This window comes from Poecilia latipinna, unplaced genomic scaffold (genome assembly GCF_001443285.1).
Source record: "Poecilia latipinna isolate Pla-1442-1.1 unplaced genomic scaffold, P_latipinna-1.0 Scaffold84, whole genome shotgun sequence".
In the NCBI taxonomy this organism is placed as follows: Eukaryota; Metazoa; Chordata; class Actinopteri; order Cyprinodontiformes; family Poeciliidae; genus Poecilia; species Poecilia latipinna.
Window position 1 is genome coordinate 341,870 of NW_015112700.1, and position 20,988 is coordinate 362,857.

At 38.0% G+C, this 20,988-nt stretch overlaps 1 protein-coding gene across 16 annotated transcripts in view; it reads right to left on the reverse strand.

Annotated features, from left to right (window-relative positions):
- Positions 1-20,988, reverse strand: part of mapta (microtubule-associated protein tau a) — a 30,274-nt gene continuing 9,286 nt past the window's right edge. For 2 of the 16 annotated variants that reach the window (XM_015021089.1, XM_015021096.1), the window contains exons 2-16: positions 18,980-19,115; positions 15,478-15,570; positions 13,628-13,648; positions 10,382-10,410; positions 9,690-9,833; positions 9,335-9,401; positions 9,206-9,244; positions 8,725-8,969; positions 6,746-6,838; positions 5,774-5,866; positions 5,423-5,515; positions 4,799-4,891; positions 3,296-3,377; positions 3,026-3,132; positions 1-501 (exon numbers count right to left, since the gene is read on the reverse strand). In XM_015021089.1, the coding sequence (XP_014876575.1) occupies positions 304-501; positions 3,026-3,132; positions 3,296-3,377; positions 4,799-4,891; positions 5,423-5,515; positions 5,774-5,866; positions 6,746-6,838; positions 8,725-8,969; positions 9,206-9,244; positions 9,335-9,401; positions 9,690-9,833; positions 10,382-10,410; positions 13,628-13,648; positions 15,478-15,570; positions 18,980-19,097 (1,515 nt within the window). In that variant the 5' untranslated portion in view covers positions 19,098-19,115 and the 3' untranslated portion in view covers positions 1-303. Of the gene's footprint in view, positions 502-2,076; positions 2,228-3,025; positions 3,133-3,295; positions 3,378-4,798; positions 4,892-5,422; positions 5,516-5,773; positions 5,867-6,745; positions 6,839-8,724; positions 8,970-9,205; positions 9,245-9,334; positions 9,402-9,689; positions 9,834-10,381; positions 10,411-13,627; positions 13,649-15,477; positions 15,571-18,979; positions 19,116-20,988 lie in introns of all 16 variants that reach the window. The other 14 variants (XM_015021119.1, XM_015021104.1, XM_015021142.1 and 11 more) reach the window with 14 other exon arrangements.

Here is a 20,988-nt window from a genome sequence, read left to right on the forward strand (position 1 = left end):
CTCAGCTATATGCTTTAACTCCAAAATATTTACTACAAAAGGTGTAAGTATTTTTGCAAGAAGACCGCAGAGAGAAATCAATACAGTTTGGCCTACCTGCTATTCAGATCTTTTTCTTTTTTTGTTCTTCACTAAAAAGAAACGCCTCAGTAAATTTAAGAGGTTAGTGGAGGACAAACAGTGATGGGTATCTTTAAAAAAAAGTCCAGTGAAAGTAATGAGGAAGGCATTATACAACTCCTCTACGTGGTGGTGTGGTGCAGGTGGAGCAGGAAGCGGGAGCGGGGGCGGGACGGGGCACGTTCACAAGCCCTGCTTGGCCAGCGAGGCGGACACCTGGTCGGCCAGCGTGGAGAGCTGCGGGGAGTCGGTCATGTTGATGCTGCCGGAGGACGACACGGTGCTGAGCTGCTGGGGCGAGTCTTCCAGGGAGATGATCTCAGCGCCGTGGTCGGTGCGTGCCTTGGCCGTCTCACGGAAGTTCAGCTTGTGGCTCTCAATCTGCAACCGGCAGGAAAGGTCAGATTCATGACCCCCCCCCCTCCTCCCACTGCTGAGGTAATTAGACTCTGAGGAGGTTTCAGATCACTGGAAGAAATCTGAGCGACTTCAGTGTGTCTTATGTGAATAGACCAACACAAAGCAGTGTCTGAAATGAAACTCCTGACGTTTTTACGGCTGTGGGAATGAATGGGGCTAAAATACAGTAAAAACCGAGAAGAAAACCGGTTTGAAGAGCTTCATCGACCCTAAACATCCAACCAGGGTAACTCAAATCAAAGCATGTTAATATGTGTTAGAATGTCCTAGTCAAAGTCTAGAGCAGTGGTCTGCAACCTGTGGTTCTGGAGCCGCAAGTGGCTCTTTGGGTGTTCCACAGTGGCTCATTAAAACTCTGACTAAAAATGAAGTAATGCTTTTAAATAAACAAATGCATGTTTTAGTTGCATTCAAACTGGAAGTATCAGTTACATTATTTAAATCTAGTTTTCTTGTCACAAGCTTGGAAACGATATGCTTTTATTTAGCTACGTCGACACCTGATGGAAGAAAATCTACCCATCCTCTTTTTGCAAAGGTTTTCAGATTTTTATTTGTTTTAAAATCTAAAAATAGAAATTACAACAATTTGCTACAGTAAATATTTATCAAAAATGAAAGTTTTCTCTTTCCCTCCCCCCCCCCAAATATTAATTTAAACTTTAAATTTTAAAGTTTAAATGGATTGAACTTTAAATGAACTTATTTTGCATCTATAAATAAGTTTTGCTTGGCCAGACTGAAGATAGAAATGTCTCTTTGTATTGTGTTCTCAGAGGTTCTGTGTCCAGTCTGACTCAGCTTAGGCTATTTTGGAAAGAGTAAGTAAACATGCAGAGCTGGTGGACCGCAGAAGACTGGAAACTAAGACAAAGGTGGGTTTTTCAAAGTATCAACTTAGTTTGGAAACAATGAATTATTTTCCTTCCACTTCTTCAGGTATGTGCCACTTTGTGTTGGTTCAGAAGATTAAATCCCAATAAAATACACTGAAGTTTGTGACTGTAGCAAGACAACCACAATACAAGGGGAGAGGGGGATAAATAATTTTTAACGTAATAATTATTACATTTTTTTTATTGAAAAATATGTTATTGTAAATTTACAAATTTCATTTTCAGAGTAAAGAAGGCCTGAAGAAGTGGGACAAGCTACAGCACTCCCTCTGCTGGACAACATGCACAAGTGCAGTCATCCCTCAAAAATTTAGACTTTATTTTTCCACGATAATAATTAAATAAATGTTTTTTTTTTCCTTTTCATTTAACTTAATTTTATGAATTATGTCATGTTTTCACATGTTGTAGTCCTAAATATTGTTCAACACTTTTTACATTTCTTGTTTTAACAACCTGGGAAGCATGTTGCTTTGCATGTGAAAGAATCTCTGGAAACATTTTTAACAACATAAAACCCTAAACTACAAAGTGCATTTACATCGACGCGGCGTGTCGACGACGTTGAAACCCAAACAGCTCGGGTTTCAGAAGAAACTCGTTTTCTCTGTGAAATCCTGCAGCTCGCGCACATACTTACGCGAGTCCTCAATCTTTATGAGAGGGTTCGTCAGGATGGGTGTGGTAGGTGCTGAAGGGACAGTCTGAGGTGACTGAGGGGGGGTGACAACAGGGGAGGGGATGGACATGCTGTCTGAGACACTCCCCTCCGCGTCCTTGCCCTTCTCCCGCTACACAGAAGGAGCCCCGGCGGGGAGGAATGACAACGCATGCAACAAAAACAAATGGGATGGTTTCAACGGAAACAATAAGAAGAAGAAGTAGAAAAAGAAACACAACACAATATTTGACCAATAATAATGCAAATAATGAGAACTTTGTTATGAAATTATATTTTAAAAAATGGAGGAAATACAATGAAAGAAGCTCTAATGGGGTGGAGGAGGGAAGTGGTGATGAGAAACAGATGTGCTGTCGATACGCTGCAGAAATCTGCTGGTTGGGTTTAAACCCATTAGAGGTTTCAATAAAGAAAGGGACTGAATACAACCAGAACCAGAACTTTATCTCCTTTTCAGTAATCTCCTCTTCATAGCTGATTTAAACAATAAAAAATTAAAAAACAGCTTTGCCAACATTCTACTAATCTATCCAAATGTATGTTATATTCTAGTCTGTATCTTCCCCAATCAATAAATGTTGCTTAACTAATGGAAAATCTGTCATATTATTTAAAAAGGCAGAAAGGTAATACTAAATGTTATTTTTTTTAATCTATTTTAATGCACTGTAGTTTTGCTTTACACCATAGTTGTTGTTATCTTTTTAACTCTAATTTATGCTCACCTGAGAGACAAAACCCAGGGCAAAATTAGAAATCAATAATAAAGCAAAAGTTCGAACCACCAGCTGAAAAGTTGGCTCTGGGCCGTTTTACACACTAAACATGTTTTTGTTTTTTCTTAAATCTTGAAGAAGGAAGAGACACGCAGAGATCTTCAACTGCAGGAAGGATGAGACATTTCTACCTTCCTCTGTCCACCTCCGGGGACGTGACCGATGTTGCCCAGGGAGCCGACTTTGGACTGAACTTTAAACTCTAGCTTCTCGGTTTTGATCTCCACATTGCCACCACCTTAAAAGAAACCCAGTACAGTTAATGAATTACAGAAGTTCAACACCAGACCTCACCAAACTGACAGTAAAAAAAAAATCAAAGAAAAAGAAAATCCCCAAAACACCCATTCAAAGCAAGTCTTTCTGGAAATAATGAGCATTTTTCACTTTTAAACATTTACCTGGCTTGTGATGAATGTTGTCTTTCGATCCACATTTTGATGTAACGTTGCTCAAGTCAATCTTTTTGTGCACGATTTGAACCTACAGAAGAAACAAAACAGAGAGCAGAAGAACAGATTTAACCAAAACTGAAACATCACGTCACTTTAAACTGTAGCATTTTATAGGTCTTAGCTTGTTTCCAAGAAGGTAAAAATTGGTCAATAAAACAGTATATTAGAGAGCAGACTACTATTAAATCCAGTGTTAGTACTGAACTAAAAAAATGGCCAAGGTTAAAATGCATGTATCATCAGATTTCAGAGGCTGAAAACTGAAATATTTATAAAACACAGTCATTTTTCCACGGTTTTCAAAGCAGATAAGTATAACAGGAAGAGCTATGAAGTATAAATAATTTAAACATCAGCCTTTTACGCTATAATGTCCACCAAAACTGTCTCCTTTGGAAACATGTTTTGCTCCAAAACTATCGGAACATTTACAAACTTAGATTTGAGGGAAAGAACAAACCGTGTCAGTGGAAAGACGACGTATACAGATCAGGTTTAATCAATAAATATGTTTTCTTTTCTCCCCTCAATATTCATATTATGGTCTCACATCTGAACTGCAGACTTTGCAGATTGTTTCTTTGTCTTCAGTATTTACCCAAATGAACCAACCTCCCTGATTCACTCTTTTTTCTTTTTTTACTTTAAAAATCTATCTAATACCACAAGAAGCTCTGTTTAAGTTTTTTTTTTTACATATTCTTTTTTTTTTCAGTCATGGAAATGACTAGAAGTCATTGTAAAAATGATGATACATGGCCTTAACGTTTATGCTCATTTTAAACTCTGCGTTCACGTTGCACTTTTGTCATTTGAAGATAAAAGCCACGGTCCTCATCTGTGCATCGCAGCGCTGGCCTGAAGTGACCTCATCTTACGGTCGATTGTGCGGCAACACAAAGCGCTCAGTCTTTTCCTCCGTGAGGTCGAGGACAACAGGCTAAGCTTGGAGAGGAGAGCGAGGACAGACGCTCTTTGTAGCTCCTGCTGCACAATTAGTTCATTTCATTCAGACGTTTCCAACTCAATTTTAGTAAAAAAAAAAAAAAAAAGTTTGGAGGAAGAACCACCCAGGACACACTGGATTCACGCATGCAGGTTAAGGCCCCAGTTTGGATGGTTGGTCGCAGTCAAACGGACACATTCAACAGTTATCGAGCTTATGTTACACCATGAGCATTTTATTCACCAAACTGGTCTGCAAAACCGACAAAAATCACTTCGTAGCAACTGATTACAAGAGAAGGCATGGAGGAGGGAAGGTCTGCAGGGTAAAATGCTCATGACTGCTCATAAGTTCCGGGACCAAACTGTTATTTGCAGGAGTTAAGAGGTCAAAGTGGCAGGAGTGTCGAGGTCAGAACGGGTTGGACACAGACTGGAGGTTTCGTGCAATCCTTCTTCTTCTTCGGGATGCATTTAGCACACCTGCAGCCGTGTTTTACTCACATTGCCACCGCCGGGTACATGTTTTATATTGTCTTTGGAGCCACAGCGGGACTGCACGCTGCTTAAGTCCAGCTTCTTATCAAGAATTTGCACCTGGATAGTTTTTTTTGTTTTTTTTTTTGTGGAGGGAAAAACATAATGTTATCTTGCAGAAAGAGAAATGACACTGAGGAGAGTTTCTGAGGAGAAAACTGTGGAGTTCAGGGGAGTTCAGGCTAATCCAGTTGACTAAGAAAATCATATCTAAAGGGCTTACAGGTATAAACGGTTAAATGACATGTGTTGGTGTTGGTGTTAGTTTGGCATTGGAGCCAAAGTTATCTTTTTAAAGATTTCAGAGGCTTTCAATTCACTAAGGAAAAAAAATAAAAAAATTTGTCAAACATCTGATGTTTTCAGGGAATGACCATAATGATACTGTTTTGAAGATACATTTTATCCTTTGAAAAAAATCATTCTGGTAAAACAAAGATATTAGAATTTTTTATTTTTTTTTAAAGTGAATAAAAATGCTGGTTAGTCACAGAGTTCCCTGTTTGTGTCCTGACTGGATCACTGAGAGGATTTGTTGGATCGATTTGTTGGAGAACTGCTGAGGACGGTGTTGGGTTCATCCCTACTCACGTTGCCTCCACCGGGAGCATGTTTTATATTGTCTTTGGAGCCACACTTAGACTGGACAGTACTAAAGTCCAACTTCTGATCAAGTATTTTAACCTGGAAAAGTGCAGAAGTGAGGGGAAGAGGCTGTTATTGTCAGAATCACTGAAAGTAGCTGCCTTGTATTTATTTCAAAATAATAATAATAATAATAATAATAAAAAACGACTCGACGTGATTGGTTTTGACACAGTAACGTCTCTGAAGTGTAAATACAGATAGACAGAATTTCAAAAGGAGCCACACGTGTGGCTGCAACACATCCTGAAACTCTTTACAGAAGCCAGAGATATAAAAGTGAAATGGTTTTCCTACCCTTCCTCCTCCAGGCTTGTGCTTTAAGTTGTCTTTAGAACCACAGCGAGCTTGGACGTTGGATAAGTCCAGCTTCTTATCGAGGATTTGGACCTGAAGAACAACAAAGGGCAGGTAAGAGGATCTGCAGAGGAAGAATAGCTGAAGAGGAAGAGGAATCATTTTGAATTAGGAATAATTGGACTCCTTGTATTACAGCTGCCATTCATAGCTTTGCATTTTTGTTTTACTTACTCAAGTTGCCTTAGGAACTGTGTAACATTGTTACGGCAACTCGTGAAGGCGATTCGTTGCACTGGAGTAAAAAGGCTAAGTGCATGCCACACTTTTCAGATTTTTTACTGATTTAAAAAAAGAAAGCAAGTGTCATTTCCCTCCTATTTACAATTAAGCACCAAGTCTGTCTTCAAAATTGTTATGTGGCAAAATTTAAACGAAATAAAAATATCACTCAATAGGTGTTAATACTTTTGAAGTCGTGCACGAATCAACCATTAACCTAAAATCAGCAAAAAATCAAAGTATCGTGAAAATGTAAAAATGTGGCGTTCTTTAATATAATCTGGGGTATAACTTCCAGCCATCTGGCACTTTACGACAGGGTTAACATCCGAGGTTCTAGATACAATTTTACAGCCAAATTTACAGCATAATACACCAACAATATTTTACAAAAGATATGATTTTAAAGCCAAAACGTTTTACTCTGTTTGGTTAAAGTAAAATGCTACAAAACAGTTACAAATGCCAGCTTTAATTTATTCTAATTCTCATTTTAGACCTCAAATTTTATTGGTGCAAAAACCTAAATGATAAATTTAATTTCACTCTACAAATTCCTGCTATTAGGAGCTTAACCTTTCATTTTTAAACTTAGAATTTTTCAACTACCTAATCATCCAAAAGGTTGGATTTAATTGTCATAACTGCAGACAAACTCAAGGGCTTTGAGTTCATCTCCCAGTTACTCACATTTCCTCCCCCTGGCTTGTGTTTGACATTGTCTTTGGAGCCACACTTAGACTGCACACTACTAAAGTCCAACTTCTGCTCCACGATTTGCACCTGGAAAAATGAAAACGGCAGCTTTTAGATGGAGAGCAAAAGAAACCAACTTAAGATATGAGCCGAAACGGACGTCACATTGAGCAGCAGGAATCCGTGCAGCCGCATGCAGGCCGGAGAATCGGTTAGCTTTAAGTGCTACAAACGTCCAAAAGCAGAACTGAATTTAAGGCTGAAAGATTTCCAAATGTTTTAAAACAGTAAGTTGTTCTATAGATTAAACTGATTAAATAAGATCTATTTTGGTTCTGCAAAAATAGAACCAAAATAGCTAACTAGAAACTAGCTTCTAGTTAGCTTCCAGTAGTGCTAACTACTGGAAGCTAGTTTCTAGTTAGCTTCCAGTAGTGCTAACTGCTGGCTAAAAGCTGTCCATGTAATGCTTTTAATTTCATCAGTGAGAACCTGACATGTGACTGAGCCAGCATAAAATTAGACCAAAGGCTTGGAGCACCTTTGTTTCCAAAATAAGCCTCCTTATCTATATCAATCTTACAAAGCAGACACATATTCATACACCAACTATCTGGGTGTGCTGAGTGTTAAAATGAGAAACGGAAATGTAAGCAAATTTCCACAAATATGTTTACTTTTAAAGCAGAAAAACAGACTGATTTTAATTTAAATCTGACAAACAAAATCCGATTTCAAAGAACCAAAACTATTCACAAGGACAAAACATTAAAGCAAAAGCCTTTGAATTAATACACGTAAAAAAAAAAAAAAAAAAAAAATCTGACACATACTGCATGAAAAATTACTATTGCTGCGGCAAGAGCTCATGCAAAATGCATTACTTCTTCCAAAATAGCATTTTGGAAGAAAAGCAGAGTGAAATAGTGTTTTCACATGCAGCTGCAGTTGCTCTCTGTAAAGGCTTTATCAGTGTGTGCCACTGTCAAAATTGAATGTAAGTGAATGTACTTTGCCCTACTGATCACATTTCTTGTTGCCTGTTTTGTTCAACGCAGCTCTAATAAAATAAGCCAAGGTTGCAAAACCTGCAATACACAAGAAACTGACAGCTTTCCTTTGATGTCAGCTTATTTTTGATAGACCTGAAACCAGACATTTACTTGCGCAGCATAAAGAGACGCACGTCTTCCTCACTGACTGACATTAAATCTGATTTGACTTTTCCTAATTTAATTCAGCAAGAATTATTAAGGATATTGTTTCTATTTGCTTAATACCAGAATATATTGAGGGTTTTTTGTTATTTATTCATTACTTTAATACTAAATAATACATGGAAAAACTCTTGTATCAACATGTTCTTAGAAGCGACTCAAAGAAGAAGAAGGCAACACTCCAAAAGCAACATACCAACCGAGTTAGCAAATCCTCTTGGGGACAAAAGTCTTAATTTTTGGAGATGTGCTCCAAAAACAGATTAAAACCAAAATTGTTTATTAAGGTTGAATATCAGATAGAGAGGGAGGAAAAAAAAATCTTTTTTTTTTTTTTAACAGTATACATAAATATCTTGTTTCAGCTGTAAATAACAAAACAAGGAGGAAACATTCTAAGTATGACTACTGAGTCAACTACAGTAACGTGTCCTAACCCTGGTCCTCTGTGTCTCCTTGCTGCCTCTCACCTGATTTAAATAACTGGGTGATTGAAATGCTGCAGCGGCGCTTCACAGCATGCAGAGTAGGTCATGCAAACAGAAACACATCTAAAGCACGTAGGACAGAGAGGCCTGAGGACCGAGGTTGAGGACTACTACACTAGATGAGTACTGTTTATTTCTATCAACTTATTCAGAAAACGGCTGAAGCCATGTGTTAGCTAGGTGTAGAGAAAACCGCTAACCGAATCTTTAATTAAAAAAAGAAAGGTTGAGATGTCCCAACAGGTGTAGCGAGTTTGTTGTCAGTTACCTTCCCACCGCCAGGCTGGTGTTTCAAGTTGTCTGTGGAGCCGACCTTTGACCTGACGTTTTTCAGGTCAGGCAGCGGCGCCGCAGCAGCCAGAGGAGCCGGAGAACGGCTCTTCAGCGATCCCGGAGATTTCGGATTGGAACGTACAACCGCGACCTTTTTCACTTTGTTGGCCTCGGCGGCGGAAAGTGCCTGGCTGCCGGGGGACTTGGGTGTACCGGGGCTGCTCTGCCCACTCCTGGCATCTGAAACAACGAAGCAAATCAGACGTGAGTTGAGTTGGTTTTAAACAACCGTGGAGGATAAATGGTTGAGGGTAAACGAATCAAGTAAACACTAACTAGAAGCCACTACTGGCTAAAAGCTGACCAAGTTTGATCCATCAGATCAGACTGTGTTTTATTTTATTATTATTATTATTATTATTATTATTTGGGCCATGCAAAGAGGCAATCTCCAACCATTTGCTGATTTAGGTTACCTTTTTCATTTTTTGGAGTGGGGGGTTTCTTGGCACTAGCTGTGTCACAAATAATAACACATTCTTAAATCTTTAAACTTAAGTACAGAAAATGAAATAAAATGAACTGCGCTTTTCCCAGTTTCTTACCTGGTTGAGCTGCACTTCTGGCAGTAGTTTTGGCTCCTTGGACTTGAGGCTTTGCAGCACCAGCACCCTAAAAAAATAAAGAATCGGCATAACAGCAGGTTAGTTTCCACGAGGGAGAAAAGTTGAAGTGTTCTTTTAAAAAAAAAAATAAAAATAAAAAAGTCAACTTAAAGGAAAGTCTGGTTTGTTTGGGCATGGCGTTCACATAAAATGTTAAAAATGATAAAGATAAAAAAAAAAAAAACGATGACTTGTCATGATAGAAAACCTTCAGGCTGATGGAAGAATGTTTTTTTTTTTTTTCTTTCCATCCGGTTCAGAACCCTGACCCGTAATCTGTCAGACCGGTACTTACTCCGGGCTGCCGGGGCCCTGGGCTGGTGGTGGCTTTAATGGGGATGGAGCTGTGGCCGTTTCGGGAGGAACCGGGTGTTCTGTTGCCCTTGGCGACAACAGTGGGTCTTTTAAGGTAAGAGGGTGGTGTGGTGACAGTTTGACTCTTTGTCATGGGAAGGAAAGAAATGAATGAAAAACAAAAAAACTCAAATGATACCAAACATAAAATGAAAGAATGATTTAACAACTCAAGGATGGAAAAAAAAAAAAAAAAAAAAAGATGTATGGATTTCATTGTCTAAGAATAATTCTGGTGTACTAAACTGGTCACAGAACGTGGCAGAATCTGGACCTGATAGAACAAACCTTCTCGTCCAGCGTCAGTGTCTGACCTCGTGGAAAGTCTTCCTAAATGAGTTGAAGCTGTTTGGGTTGCAAAGTGACCCAACATCGGAATAAACCCAGTGGATTAAAAGTGGGATGGGTTATATTATGACTACTTAATGTAGTGCTGATAATGGATGTTACTGGGACAAAAAAAGTAATCAGTAAGACTTATTTGGGAAACCTCCAACAGGTGGCGCTCTGAAAGACGACTGAACACCTCAACTCAAAAGAAACAATAACTCTGAAAGGTTTTTATACACCAGAATTATCCTTTCATAATAATATTTTACATATTTCAAACAAATGACGCTCTTGGTCACATACCTTGTCTCCATTATTTGTCCTTACTTGAGCTACAAAAGAAGACAAAAGTCAAATTTATCCCATGGGTTTAGTTTCGGCTTCCTATTCTTCCAGGTGAAATAAGTCAACACATTTCCCTCCAAGTCTTCGTCAAAAACCACTATTATGGCTAACGAATGAAAATGCACAACATGAAATAAGACGTGTTGGGTATGCAGCATGCAGAGTGAAATAAAACACGTGTTTACAAGCAGAACGTGTCTGTTTTGGGCTGCAGGACCAGCTGGGTGGGCAGAGATGGAAACAGAAAGCAGAAGTGTGGGGTTGGTGGGACCTGGGGTGGGGACGGGGGACAACAAGCTCTTCAGCTTAAAGGTAACGTCCTTGGAAATAATTTGGAGAAACAGTGCTGCATAACAGAGAGGCGAAGCTGCATTTGTAAATCAAACATGTGGAAGGAGTCAACTGAAGCAGGGCTGGTTCTGAGCTGGTGAACGTGACAGCAAAACAGACCTTTGAAAACAGCGACCGGCACCAGAGACCTTCTGGCTGCAGGGCTTGGACAGGGACATTTCTGGAGCTGGGAGGAGGCTTGAGCAACACTGCTCTTCTGTAAGTCATTGGAAATGTCAGGCTTTGAATCGCTGGCCCTGTGTGGCGATGATGACTCACTGCTGTTTTCAGCCTCTGCGTCACATGGCGGTTTGGTGAAGGGACGACGATTCCCAGAAACGCTCCCAGTGATGTGTGTTGGAGGGAGTTTTTCTGAATGTGAATCGAAGCCAGATTCTGACAGCCTTTGTTTCTGGGGACTTTGCTTTGTTTCTGAAGGGATATTTTTGCTTCTAGAGGCACTGTGACACGTTGTTTCAGCTCTTTCGACAGGCAGTCCGTCTTTTATCTGCTCCTCCTCCTGGTTACCCCACAGGCTTCTGTCTTCGATGGCTGTCAGGTCCTCCAAAGCTGCGCTGCGGACTAAAAACATCGCAGGCGTGTCGTTCATTTTCACCAGGTGCTCGGATGCGTCAAGGCTTACTGTCCTCTGAGAATCAGCAGCTGCAGTCCACTCAGGGCTCCCCCTGCTGGCCTCTATGTCCTGCCTCATCTCTGACCTGCAGCTGAGATCTTCAGAGGCCCATAAAGGCTCACTTAACCTCTTCCCACACTCTCCCACCGACTTTTTTCCTGGGTCTGGGGGAAGAGGAAGCGTCCGTGAAGTCAATGACTTTCTCAGCAGCTCCATGCTCAGCTGGAGAAAACTCACCATTAGCAGGCCTCAATAATTTGGCTTGAAAACCATGTAAAAAAAACCAAACAAACAAAAAACAACAACAAAAAAAAACATTTACAGCACTTGTTTTCCACCTCCCCATAAAACAAAAATGACATGTGGAAAAAGGGGAAAATATGAGATCACAGAGGAAACACAACAAAAACTTAAAATGAGAACTGAAAGATGAAATTTTAAACAAAGTGAGGCAGTAACACACAACACTTGAATGACAAAAGATGTTGCATTCCAGAAAAAGGTCTGAAGCACAAAAGCGCCACTACTGTCACTACTGCTTGCAAAATGGCATCACAAGTTGTCCATTAATGCAATCCAGTGGGGAAGTGAAGTGAAAAACAAATGATACAAGGTGTTTGAAGATACATAATGGTGTCTAAACACATGTGTGTGATGAAATATAAAGAAACAAAATTATTCAAGACATTTTAAATTCAATGTTGGAGCCTACATTGTTACTGTTAGCAGGTCAACTAACCGAGCTACTAAACTTGCAGACAGACATGCTAATCTTGTGCAAGGTCATGTGAATGTCATATTTTGATTAGAAAAAAAAGCATTTTTTTTTTTTGCTTAAAACATACTAATGTTTGAATGTCATTAGACTGTAAAACAGTTTTTATTGAAAGTTGTTTTATCGTCTGACTCTTGCACTTGAATGCCGGTTAATGTGCATATTTTAGACCTGAAATACAACATAAAAAACAAATTCTAATCAGTTTTCTATTGTTTTTTTGTTAGCAGATAAGGACGTTTAAAATGTACTTTTCAAAAAGTGTCTTATGAGTCTTAACAGCTGAAATGGGATGATGAGCTCGTATTTTTAATGCAACATTTTGAAGCCAGTCAAAACTCCATGTCTGTAAAAACTAACTTCTCCTGACAAATGAAAACACTTACAATGACAGTATGTGATGTGTGGTTATTTCTTGTTTTGCACACACAAAAAAATTATGTTTTACTACAAAAATAATCCATACGGGAAACGTTGGTGAGCTTCACAAAAGTAAACACAGGCAGGGAGAGGGTGGATTTCTCCCCAGGCATCACAAAAAGTTTCTACTGCACTGTTGGACACATATTTGCATTAGGAAATGTGGAAGATGTTTGTGAGCATAAAGTTTGTTAAGTAAGATAGAGAAAAAAGTGAATAGTCAAATTAGCTTGAGCAACATCATTATTTCTGTGTTTCAGCACAGACAAATGAAGCAAAACATCCAGCTATACGTGCCATCTTGATATTTCCTGCTCAACCACCATGTGGGTCACATTAGCTTGAAGGCAAATGTCGTGTTATTCCTCAAATTTTGGACACAGTAATAGATAAGAACCACTGTGAGCTTCAAGGCTTAACACAGATAAAAAGGAAACGTTATAAGCATTCTGATAACTTATATTGAAAAATGAACCATTTAACAATAAAATTTCAGTTGCCTAAAATTAATACAATCAATAAATATGCTTCTAAAATTCTGACACTGATGTAAAAAAAAAAACAAACAAATAAAAAAAACTGTCCTCTTTGGTGGAAATGTGTACATGCAAATAAAATCCTCCCTTTTAATAGATTAAACATTTTTTTTATGGTTATACAAATAACCACAAATAAATGACAGTAATTTTAGCATTAAAAAACGAATCCTTATTGCTTTGACAAAAACATTTTTACAAATCCTTTCATCCAAAAACTGAAAATTAAAATATTAAAAAATACAAAATAAACAAAATCCAGAGCGCAAAAACATAAGCAGAATTATATTTAAAACTTAAAAATACTTATGTTTATTATGCATTCATTTTAATTTGTTGTGTTCAATAAACAACACAATCTTTACAACCTGCTTGAAAATCCCGCCAAGACCTTTCAATCCCTTCGGGCTGCTTTCTTGCACAGCTGGTGTTGTAAGTGTACTTATATCTGTCTTCTGCAGTAACTAAATGATTTCTAAGTGGAATCAATGAGAGATGTAGCAGCCTACCTGTTGAAGAGGCTCCTCCTGCTGGTCGTTGACCGGCGTGAGACAAATGGAAAAGACACGAGAGCTCAGTCAGTAATGTGTTTTTCCTGTTCAAGACCGATTAACGCACTCACTCATCGCAAAGAAATCAATAAGCCTGCAAACAGCGCGTCTTCAATCAGTGCAGAAAGCCCGTAGCCAATACCTGTCAGTCACAGTAATGAAAAATTCAAAGGCATAAGGGGAAATAAGCAAGAGCACAACAGCAAAACAAGCACAGCGGGTTTCTACACACACATAGCTTGCATATGGACCATGTTAGCCGGTGTTTCAGCTGCTTAATGTTAGTGCGGCCTTTACCACAACGCAGAGCCGCGTATCTTGCGCCAAATTACGCAAGTCTCCGGTCTGCACGTGGTCCGACCACTTCTTTCAGTCTAGAATAACCATCATGTGCGGCTAGATTAAAAAAAGGACTTCTTTGCTATTTCAGTGTGAGGATTGGGTTGCTGTTCTTTATAAAGCAGCGTCCGACAGCTAGCATTAGAAAGAAACCACGCCAAAGCAAGAAAGTGAAAAGCCAAAAGAATAAAAAATACATGTTTCGGTTATACAACTGAAATAAACCAGATTTTTTTATACATGTCACACACACACACACACACACAAAAAAGATCAGCCAGTAACTTTGGATATAGAAATTAAAGTGTCTGATAACTTGAGAAATACAAGAATTCATTCAATCATGTTAAAGTAATCCCTCTTGTTTTGGAAAAAAAGAGAAAAAGAAATAAAGCCACTTTCTAGTTTGGTTGTGTGCCTGTATTTCTATTTGACTTTCTTTGACTATTTGACAATAGATGTACAACAATGTACATCTATTGTTGTAGATGTACATTGTTGTACATCTACAACAATGTAGATGTACAATTACATCTACATTTCTGTTGATGTAACTGTACATCTACAACAATAATTGTAGATGTACAATTATTGTTAAAAGTAAGTTTACCCAACTCAGGACAATAAAATAAACTGAGATTTAATGTTTAATTTCAGAGAAATGATTTTCATCATCTCCTTTTTAGGTGTCCTTCAAAAAAACACACAAAAATGTTATTTTGCAGCTAGCCGAAAAAGTGCTAATCACTGGCTGCTAACAGGCTAACATACATCTCGGTAAACCAGAATCATATTCTTATTAAAACTAAATTCTAGTTTTATCTAGAATTCAAACAACTTTTTGGCAAAGCTGTAAAAACCGATGGAAGCACGGGAAGCTGAAAAGCAGAAGAGGGGCACACCAACTTGCTTGTCTGAGAGCTCAGAATCAACTTCTGCTCCTTTCTCTGCAGGAGTAGCTGATGCAAGATAAAATTAAAAGTCAGTTTTCAAATTTACTAAGCAGATTTATCTGGGATTTTCTGTAACAAGCGTAGAATTGTCCTCTGTCTGCGCTAAGAGTCCTCTTCATAACCTTTCCAGTCTCTTTGTTTTGGGGAAGCTTTCGCTCTCTGTATTTGCGATCAAAGCATGCTGGCCCCAGGAAGGAATGACGTTTTAGCGCTTGTTTCTGACAAGCACAGAAAGCCCCTATTTTCTGTCACAGTGGCTCCTGACAGGGTGACTACATGCAATTACAACGTCTTACAGCAGCAGAACAGCAGAGCAGATTTAAAGCAGGAAAACAAAAAATGTCCATTAGTGTGGGTTGCATTTGGGAGACTGAAACGAAACACAGCTAGTGTCTCTCTGTAAAAGGAAAAAGGAGTTGAGGGATAAGTTGAGCACAAAGTAAACCAAGCAGAAATGGGAGTTGAAAGCAGCTTTTCAAACGTCAGGATCGGGAATCGTTTTTCGGGCGTTCGTACCAGGATGCAACTCGTCATCGTATTGGTTGCTCTCTGGCTGAGAAAGTTCACACACAGTTTTCAGCCCATTTTCAGTGACCACTGCTTCTTCATCTGGAAATCGAAATCAAAGTTTATTAAAAAAAAAAAAAAAAAAAAGCACTCTCAGAACTGTAGCTGTGAAGGAGAACTTTAGAAATATTAACACAAAGAGTCAAATATTTAGATCAAAGTTTATAAAGACACGACTTTTAGCTAAACTCAGCTGTTGTCTGTTTTTGATTTGTTTTCATGGGTAAAAAAGATAAAGAATATTTGCCTGACATCTTTTTCTTTATGTTATCAAGATAAGTTAAAATTACAGGACAGTAGGTTACAGTTGACTCTATTAAATTAAGAAGATTTTCAGATAGTAAATGTAAACTGTCCATTTTCAGGATATCTGTAATAAACAAGTAATTAATGAGTTTTTTTTATATTAAAGTAAATTGGAAATGTAGGGGAAAAATATATTAAAGTCAGACATTTGCAATTATTTTTCAATAAATAAAGATTAAAAAAATAAATCAGCACTCAACAGTAAGTGAAGATTAATCTAATGATGTTTGAAGTAAATAAATAAATAAGTAAAAAGACTTCCAAATCCTTTTCAATGTAAAGATAGGATATAAGCCTGCTATAGTAATATGTTTAATATCTGGAGAAATTTCACAAGTTCTGAAAGGGGGAAAAGTAAAATGAAATTACTGGATGGTAAACTGGACAAAAAAAAAACAACAACTTTCAGATATTTGTAATTTACATTAAGAATTTATAATGAAGGTAATTCCACAAAAAAATTAAATAAAATTGAAGGTAAACAATTCATTTCTAAATCTTGGAACCAAATGATTTACAGCATCTTGGTCTTGAAATTGGTAAATTGTTATTTTGATATATTGTTTTGTTTTGTTTATTTGCCTTAAGACAAAAAGGTTGTAGTATTGATAGGGACTCTACAGACTAACCACTACAGCCTAACTTCACACTTTACACTGTACAGACTCTACATCTCTTACTTAAATGTGTTGATTAGATACTCACTTTGTGTTTCACTTCTTACTGATAAGCCGTTTAGCTTTGCAGACGAACGTGACTCTGTTGGCTGTGTCCTGTTAGTACACGGGATAATGGGAATTGGAAATGGATATAACGACTGCACTAGTGAGGGCTGTAAACTGGGAAAAGCTAGGCTACGTACTAAGTAGCCACGTGGTACAATGGGATAAAAACAGGTGGGGGAAAAAAAAAACACTTCTGATGGATTTAAAACTGATTATTATCAGCAATGTAAACAATCAACCCAAGATGGATAAAATAACAGACCGATATTTTTTTTTTCTGCGACTTTCGTTTTGCAAACTCAAGTCACACTTAGGAGGGAATTCAACACAAATAGTGACAACATGACAGCAACGCAATGAATTTTGCTATTTTGATTTGATGAACAGAAATTATAACCATAATTACAATTTATCATACAAAGCAAGCCCGCTCCGCCAAGACAAGGTGGTAGTAAGACCGTTACACCCTGAGCTGAAAACTGAAAAATTTATTTTTGAAGTAATAAAATCTAGAGCTGAAATAGAAAATGGAAGCTAGCTTCTAATTAAATAAAAAAAAACGAAAAAAAAAAAACATATTGCTGATGAGTATGAAACAGATTAATATTGGCTGAAATAAAATGTATGTTAGAATTAAAGATATAAATAATTATCAGCAGATTAAGATCTGAACATGTATAAATCTTTTATTACAGAACCATCTAACAGAGAAAACCTTTTAAAATCTAACCATTAATTTGAGTCTGTTTATTCTGTGAGCCCACAGCATCACAGATCCATCACTATGCTTAACAATCAAAACAAGGTGCTGTTTCCACATTTCCTCTCCCCCCCCCAAACCCAACTGGAATATGTGTGTTACTAAAAATCTCATCTTTATTCTTATCATTCCGTCCTATTTAGACATTTGTGTCACCGCATATTTATATGCATGAAAACAGTCATGAAAAAGTAATTAGAAGTTCCACTTTGATTGCAATTAGTTGCAATTTTCTAAATATTTCAGTTTGAGGTAATGCTACTCCAACAGAAGACATGTTTAACAAATTTATTAGCATCTTTATGGTGTACCATCAAATAAGACAGCTGACAGAAAAAAAATTAAGAAATAGAAAAAAATGTTAGACATATTGAAATCCACCCTCAATAAATAGTCTTTAATGGCAGTTTTTGCATTCATACGTCCATAAAGAGATGCTGAAACGTTTTGTCTTAGAGCTGTGCTGTACATCACATCAGCACTTAAAAGAAGACAAGCTGTTGACATTAGGAAACAGTTTTCTCTGCAGCCCTAAATGCTTGATTGCTTGAGCAGCAACTTAAACGACTAACACGGGTCTCGTTCAAGAACGTCTGACCCAGATACCCGGATTACAGAACCCAGTCCAGCTGAAGTCCATCATGTACTGAATCCATTGTGTAAAGATTAAGACGAAAATAGGGCAGAAAGTCGGGGAGTCAGGCCCTGCCCCTCCCTCACTGTACCCTCACACAAATCTACATTTACAGTCTTTACCAAAATAATCTGGGATCAAAGCTCCGACATGAAGAAAAAAATAGGAATTAATCTGCAACCTGTGGGCGTCAAAGTTGGAAAGCACAACAAAAACATGTAAAGGGATTAGTTAAAGCACATTAAAAGGGAATTAATTACTATTACTGTCGTGAATTTACAATAATGGAGATTTAAACACATTTTGCACCATTATTCACCTGCTTAACAAGAATGTGTTAATACCGTATAAAAGAAAAATCTAAAATCTTTATTACATTTGTTTATTATGGCTTTGCATGAAAAACTGTTTGTTGATAAACTATTCCCAGAAATATTTAGATTATATTAATCCAAAGATATTTAGATTTTATTACCACAGTTTTGATAATTTCATCAAATGATGATGGCTAAAATAAAATTAACATGAATTATGTTTAATGAATTCATGTAACTGAATAGTTTTAGTTAGTTTTAATGGTGTTCTAATAAATTAAGAATCTAAATTCATATAAACACCAACATAACTGGAGTCACAGGTTTCTTTCCCAAATATGCATACAGTCTGGAAAGTTGCTTGAACTTACATGATACTTTCCCGTTTCTTTTATATCACTTATCCCAAAATCATAAACAGTTTCCTGTTTGTTTGCAGCCATTGCTTTTCTAACACAATTGTTCATTTAAGAAGGTGCATGTCATGTGTGTGTTATTTATCGGAGATTTCAAATGTGTGGTGGTGATGAACAAGTTACTTGGTTTGTTGACTTCAGGCTAATTTCTAAACATACAAACTTACATATATACACCTTATATACAAATATATAAACATTAAAAAAAATGTTTTCAGGGTTAGCGACTTGTGTGTGTGTGTGTGTGTGTGTGTGTGTGTGTGTGTGTGTGTCATTGTCCGCTGCTGATGGCTGACCTTTCATTTTGACTCCGTTCTCCTGGTGATGCTGGTCATTGATGGTCATGTTCGTTAAGGAGGCACTGACGGTGTCTCCAGAACCGTAGCTGTTCGAGGCGTTGTTCATGTACTCCATTGCCAGTTACTGGTCAGGCTGCAAAAGAGGAAACGACAAGAGAGTCAGGAGAACAACCCAGAACGTGCCTCACGTCAAACAAGTCATAACCTTCACGTGCAGGGCAGCTTCGGTGAACGAAGTGGCCTGGCTGGAGGGACTAAAGGTAATGATGACGCACTTGAGGTCCATCACCTCCGAATGTAAACAGACACTGCGCCTGTGCAAACCCAGGTTATTTATACATCCTGACGTGGGGTCGATGCTTCATGTTACAGTCCCACAGACAAAAATAGCGCCTCCCCTGCCCCCCTTCTACATCCCCAGGAGCCCATGTGAATGCTGTCCTCACTGCGACAAGCTGCACTTCCTGATCAACCTCTTTGAGTTTACAGAAGCCGAACTCCCAACAAGTCGTCACAGTGTAAATACTTCCTCCTGCGCCACGGTAAAACCCAGACGCTCCTTCATCCAGCCCACAACACATCAAAGCTCATGAAAAAAAAAAAGAGGATTACATATCAGATTAAGCCCAAGCCTCTGGTTACATCAGTTCAAATCATATTTGTTAATGCCCTCTCTCACACGAACTGTCAGACCCCGGCAGTGTGGAGAGCTTATGCCATAATCAGCCTCTCCATCCAAACTGTGATGCAGATTTGGCAACTTCTAAGCTTTAGTTCCTCTCTGATGCCCATGTTGGCAAAGCAACACGGCGGTTTAATCTCCCAGAGGTACGTTGTTGCTGAGATCCATCAGCTGTCAGTGGACAGGTCATACTGTAAGGACACACATTGGTCTGAGGGAGAAGTCTAAATAGTTTTTGATTGGAAGTAAGTTTTAAAAATCATTTCACAGTTTTACATTTTGACGGCATTTTTATTCGGCATCCCCGATGTATACATCTTAAGATAAAATTCGGCTGATCTGTGTCTCCCATTGTAACTCTGGAGGAACTGGAGAGATCCACAGCTCAGTTGGAAATGCAAAATTCTACTTTTAGGAGAAAAACTCAGTGGTGTCATCATGCTTTGGGATTGCTTTATTTTTTCCCAGAAGGGACAGAAAGCAAGATAACAATCTTTAACATACAATCAGAGCTACAATTGAATGGTTTAGATTATATTATGTTGGTCCAGAGAAAATCCAGACCCAAATCCAACTTAAAATGCAAATCTGGCGCTAAGAGCTGCTTTTTGAAAGCATATTTTTGTTTATACGCCTACTGATGTGTAAAGCTACTAAAGATATACCTCCAAAGACTTGTAAATGCAAAAAAAAGTTGTTGTACTCAGAGGAATAAAACTCATATGCACAATTACACAACTTTTTTTCATTATTTTAAATAAAAGTTTGAAAACCACTTCACAATTTCATAATAACTGATCCTTTTAAAATCCCAATAAAAAGTTTGTGGTTGTTATGTGACAAAATGCAAAAATCGTCTTGCAATGAAATGTACAAGTATTATTTTTTGCAAAATGCTTCGGGTGAATTACGGTGATCAAGACAGGAGCTGTTTTTGTGGTTCGATTTTGAAATTCAACCTACGCACTTTTAGAAGTTGAATATTATAGCGTGCAATCATAAAAAAAAATAAAAAAATTCAGTTCTCCACGGTTGCTCCAATTTGGAGGTAATTATGTCAACTTACTAACCAGAGAGGGCCATAGAAATTTGATTTGCAAGAAACTGGTCAAGAATGGGTCAGGTTGTTGTTTTCCATGAAGTTGGGGAGTCTTATTATGGAAAGAAATCTACAGTAGCAAACTATAGAAAACAAGAGAGGAACATCGGGGTGGACACAGAAGGCATGTCGTCCTCAAACCTACGTTTTAAAAAGGATGTAGGAGGGAAATCTGAACAGTGTGGCTTGCTCTTTGCATTCAGATGCATATTATCACTTATTCTT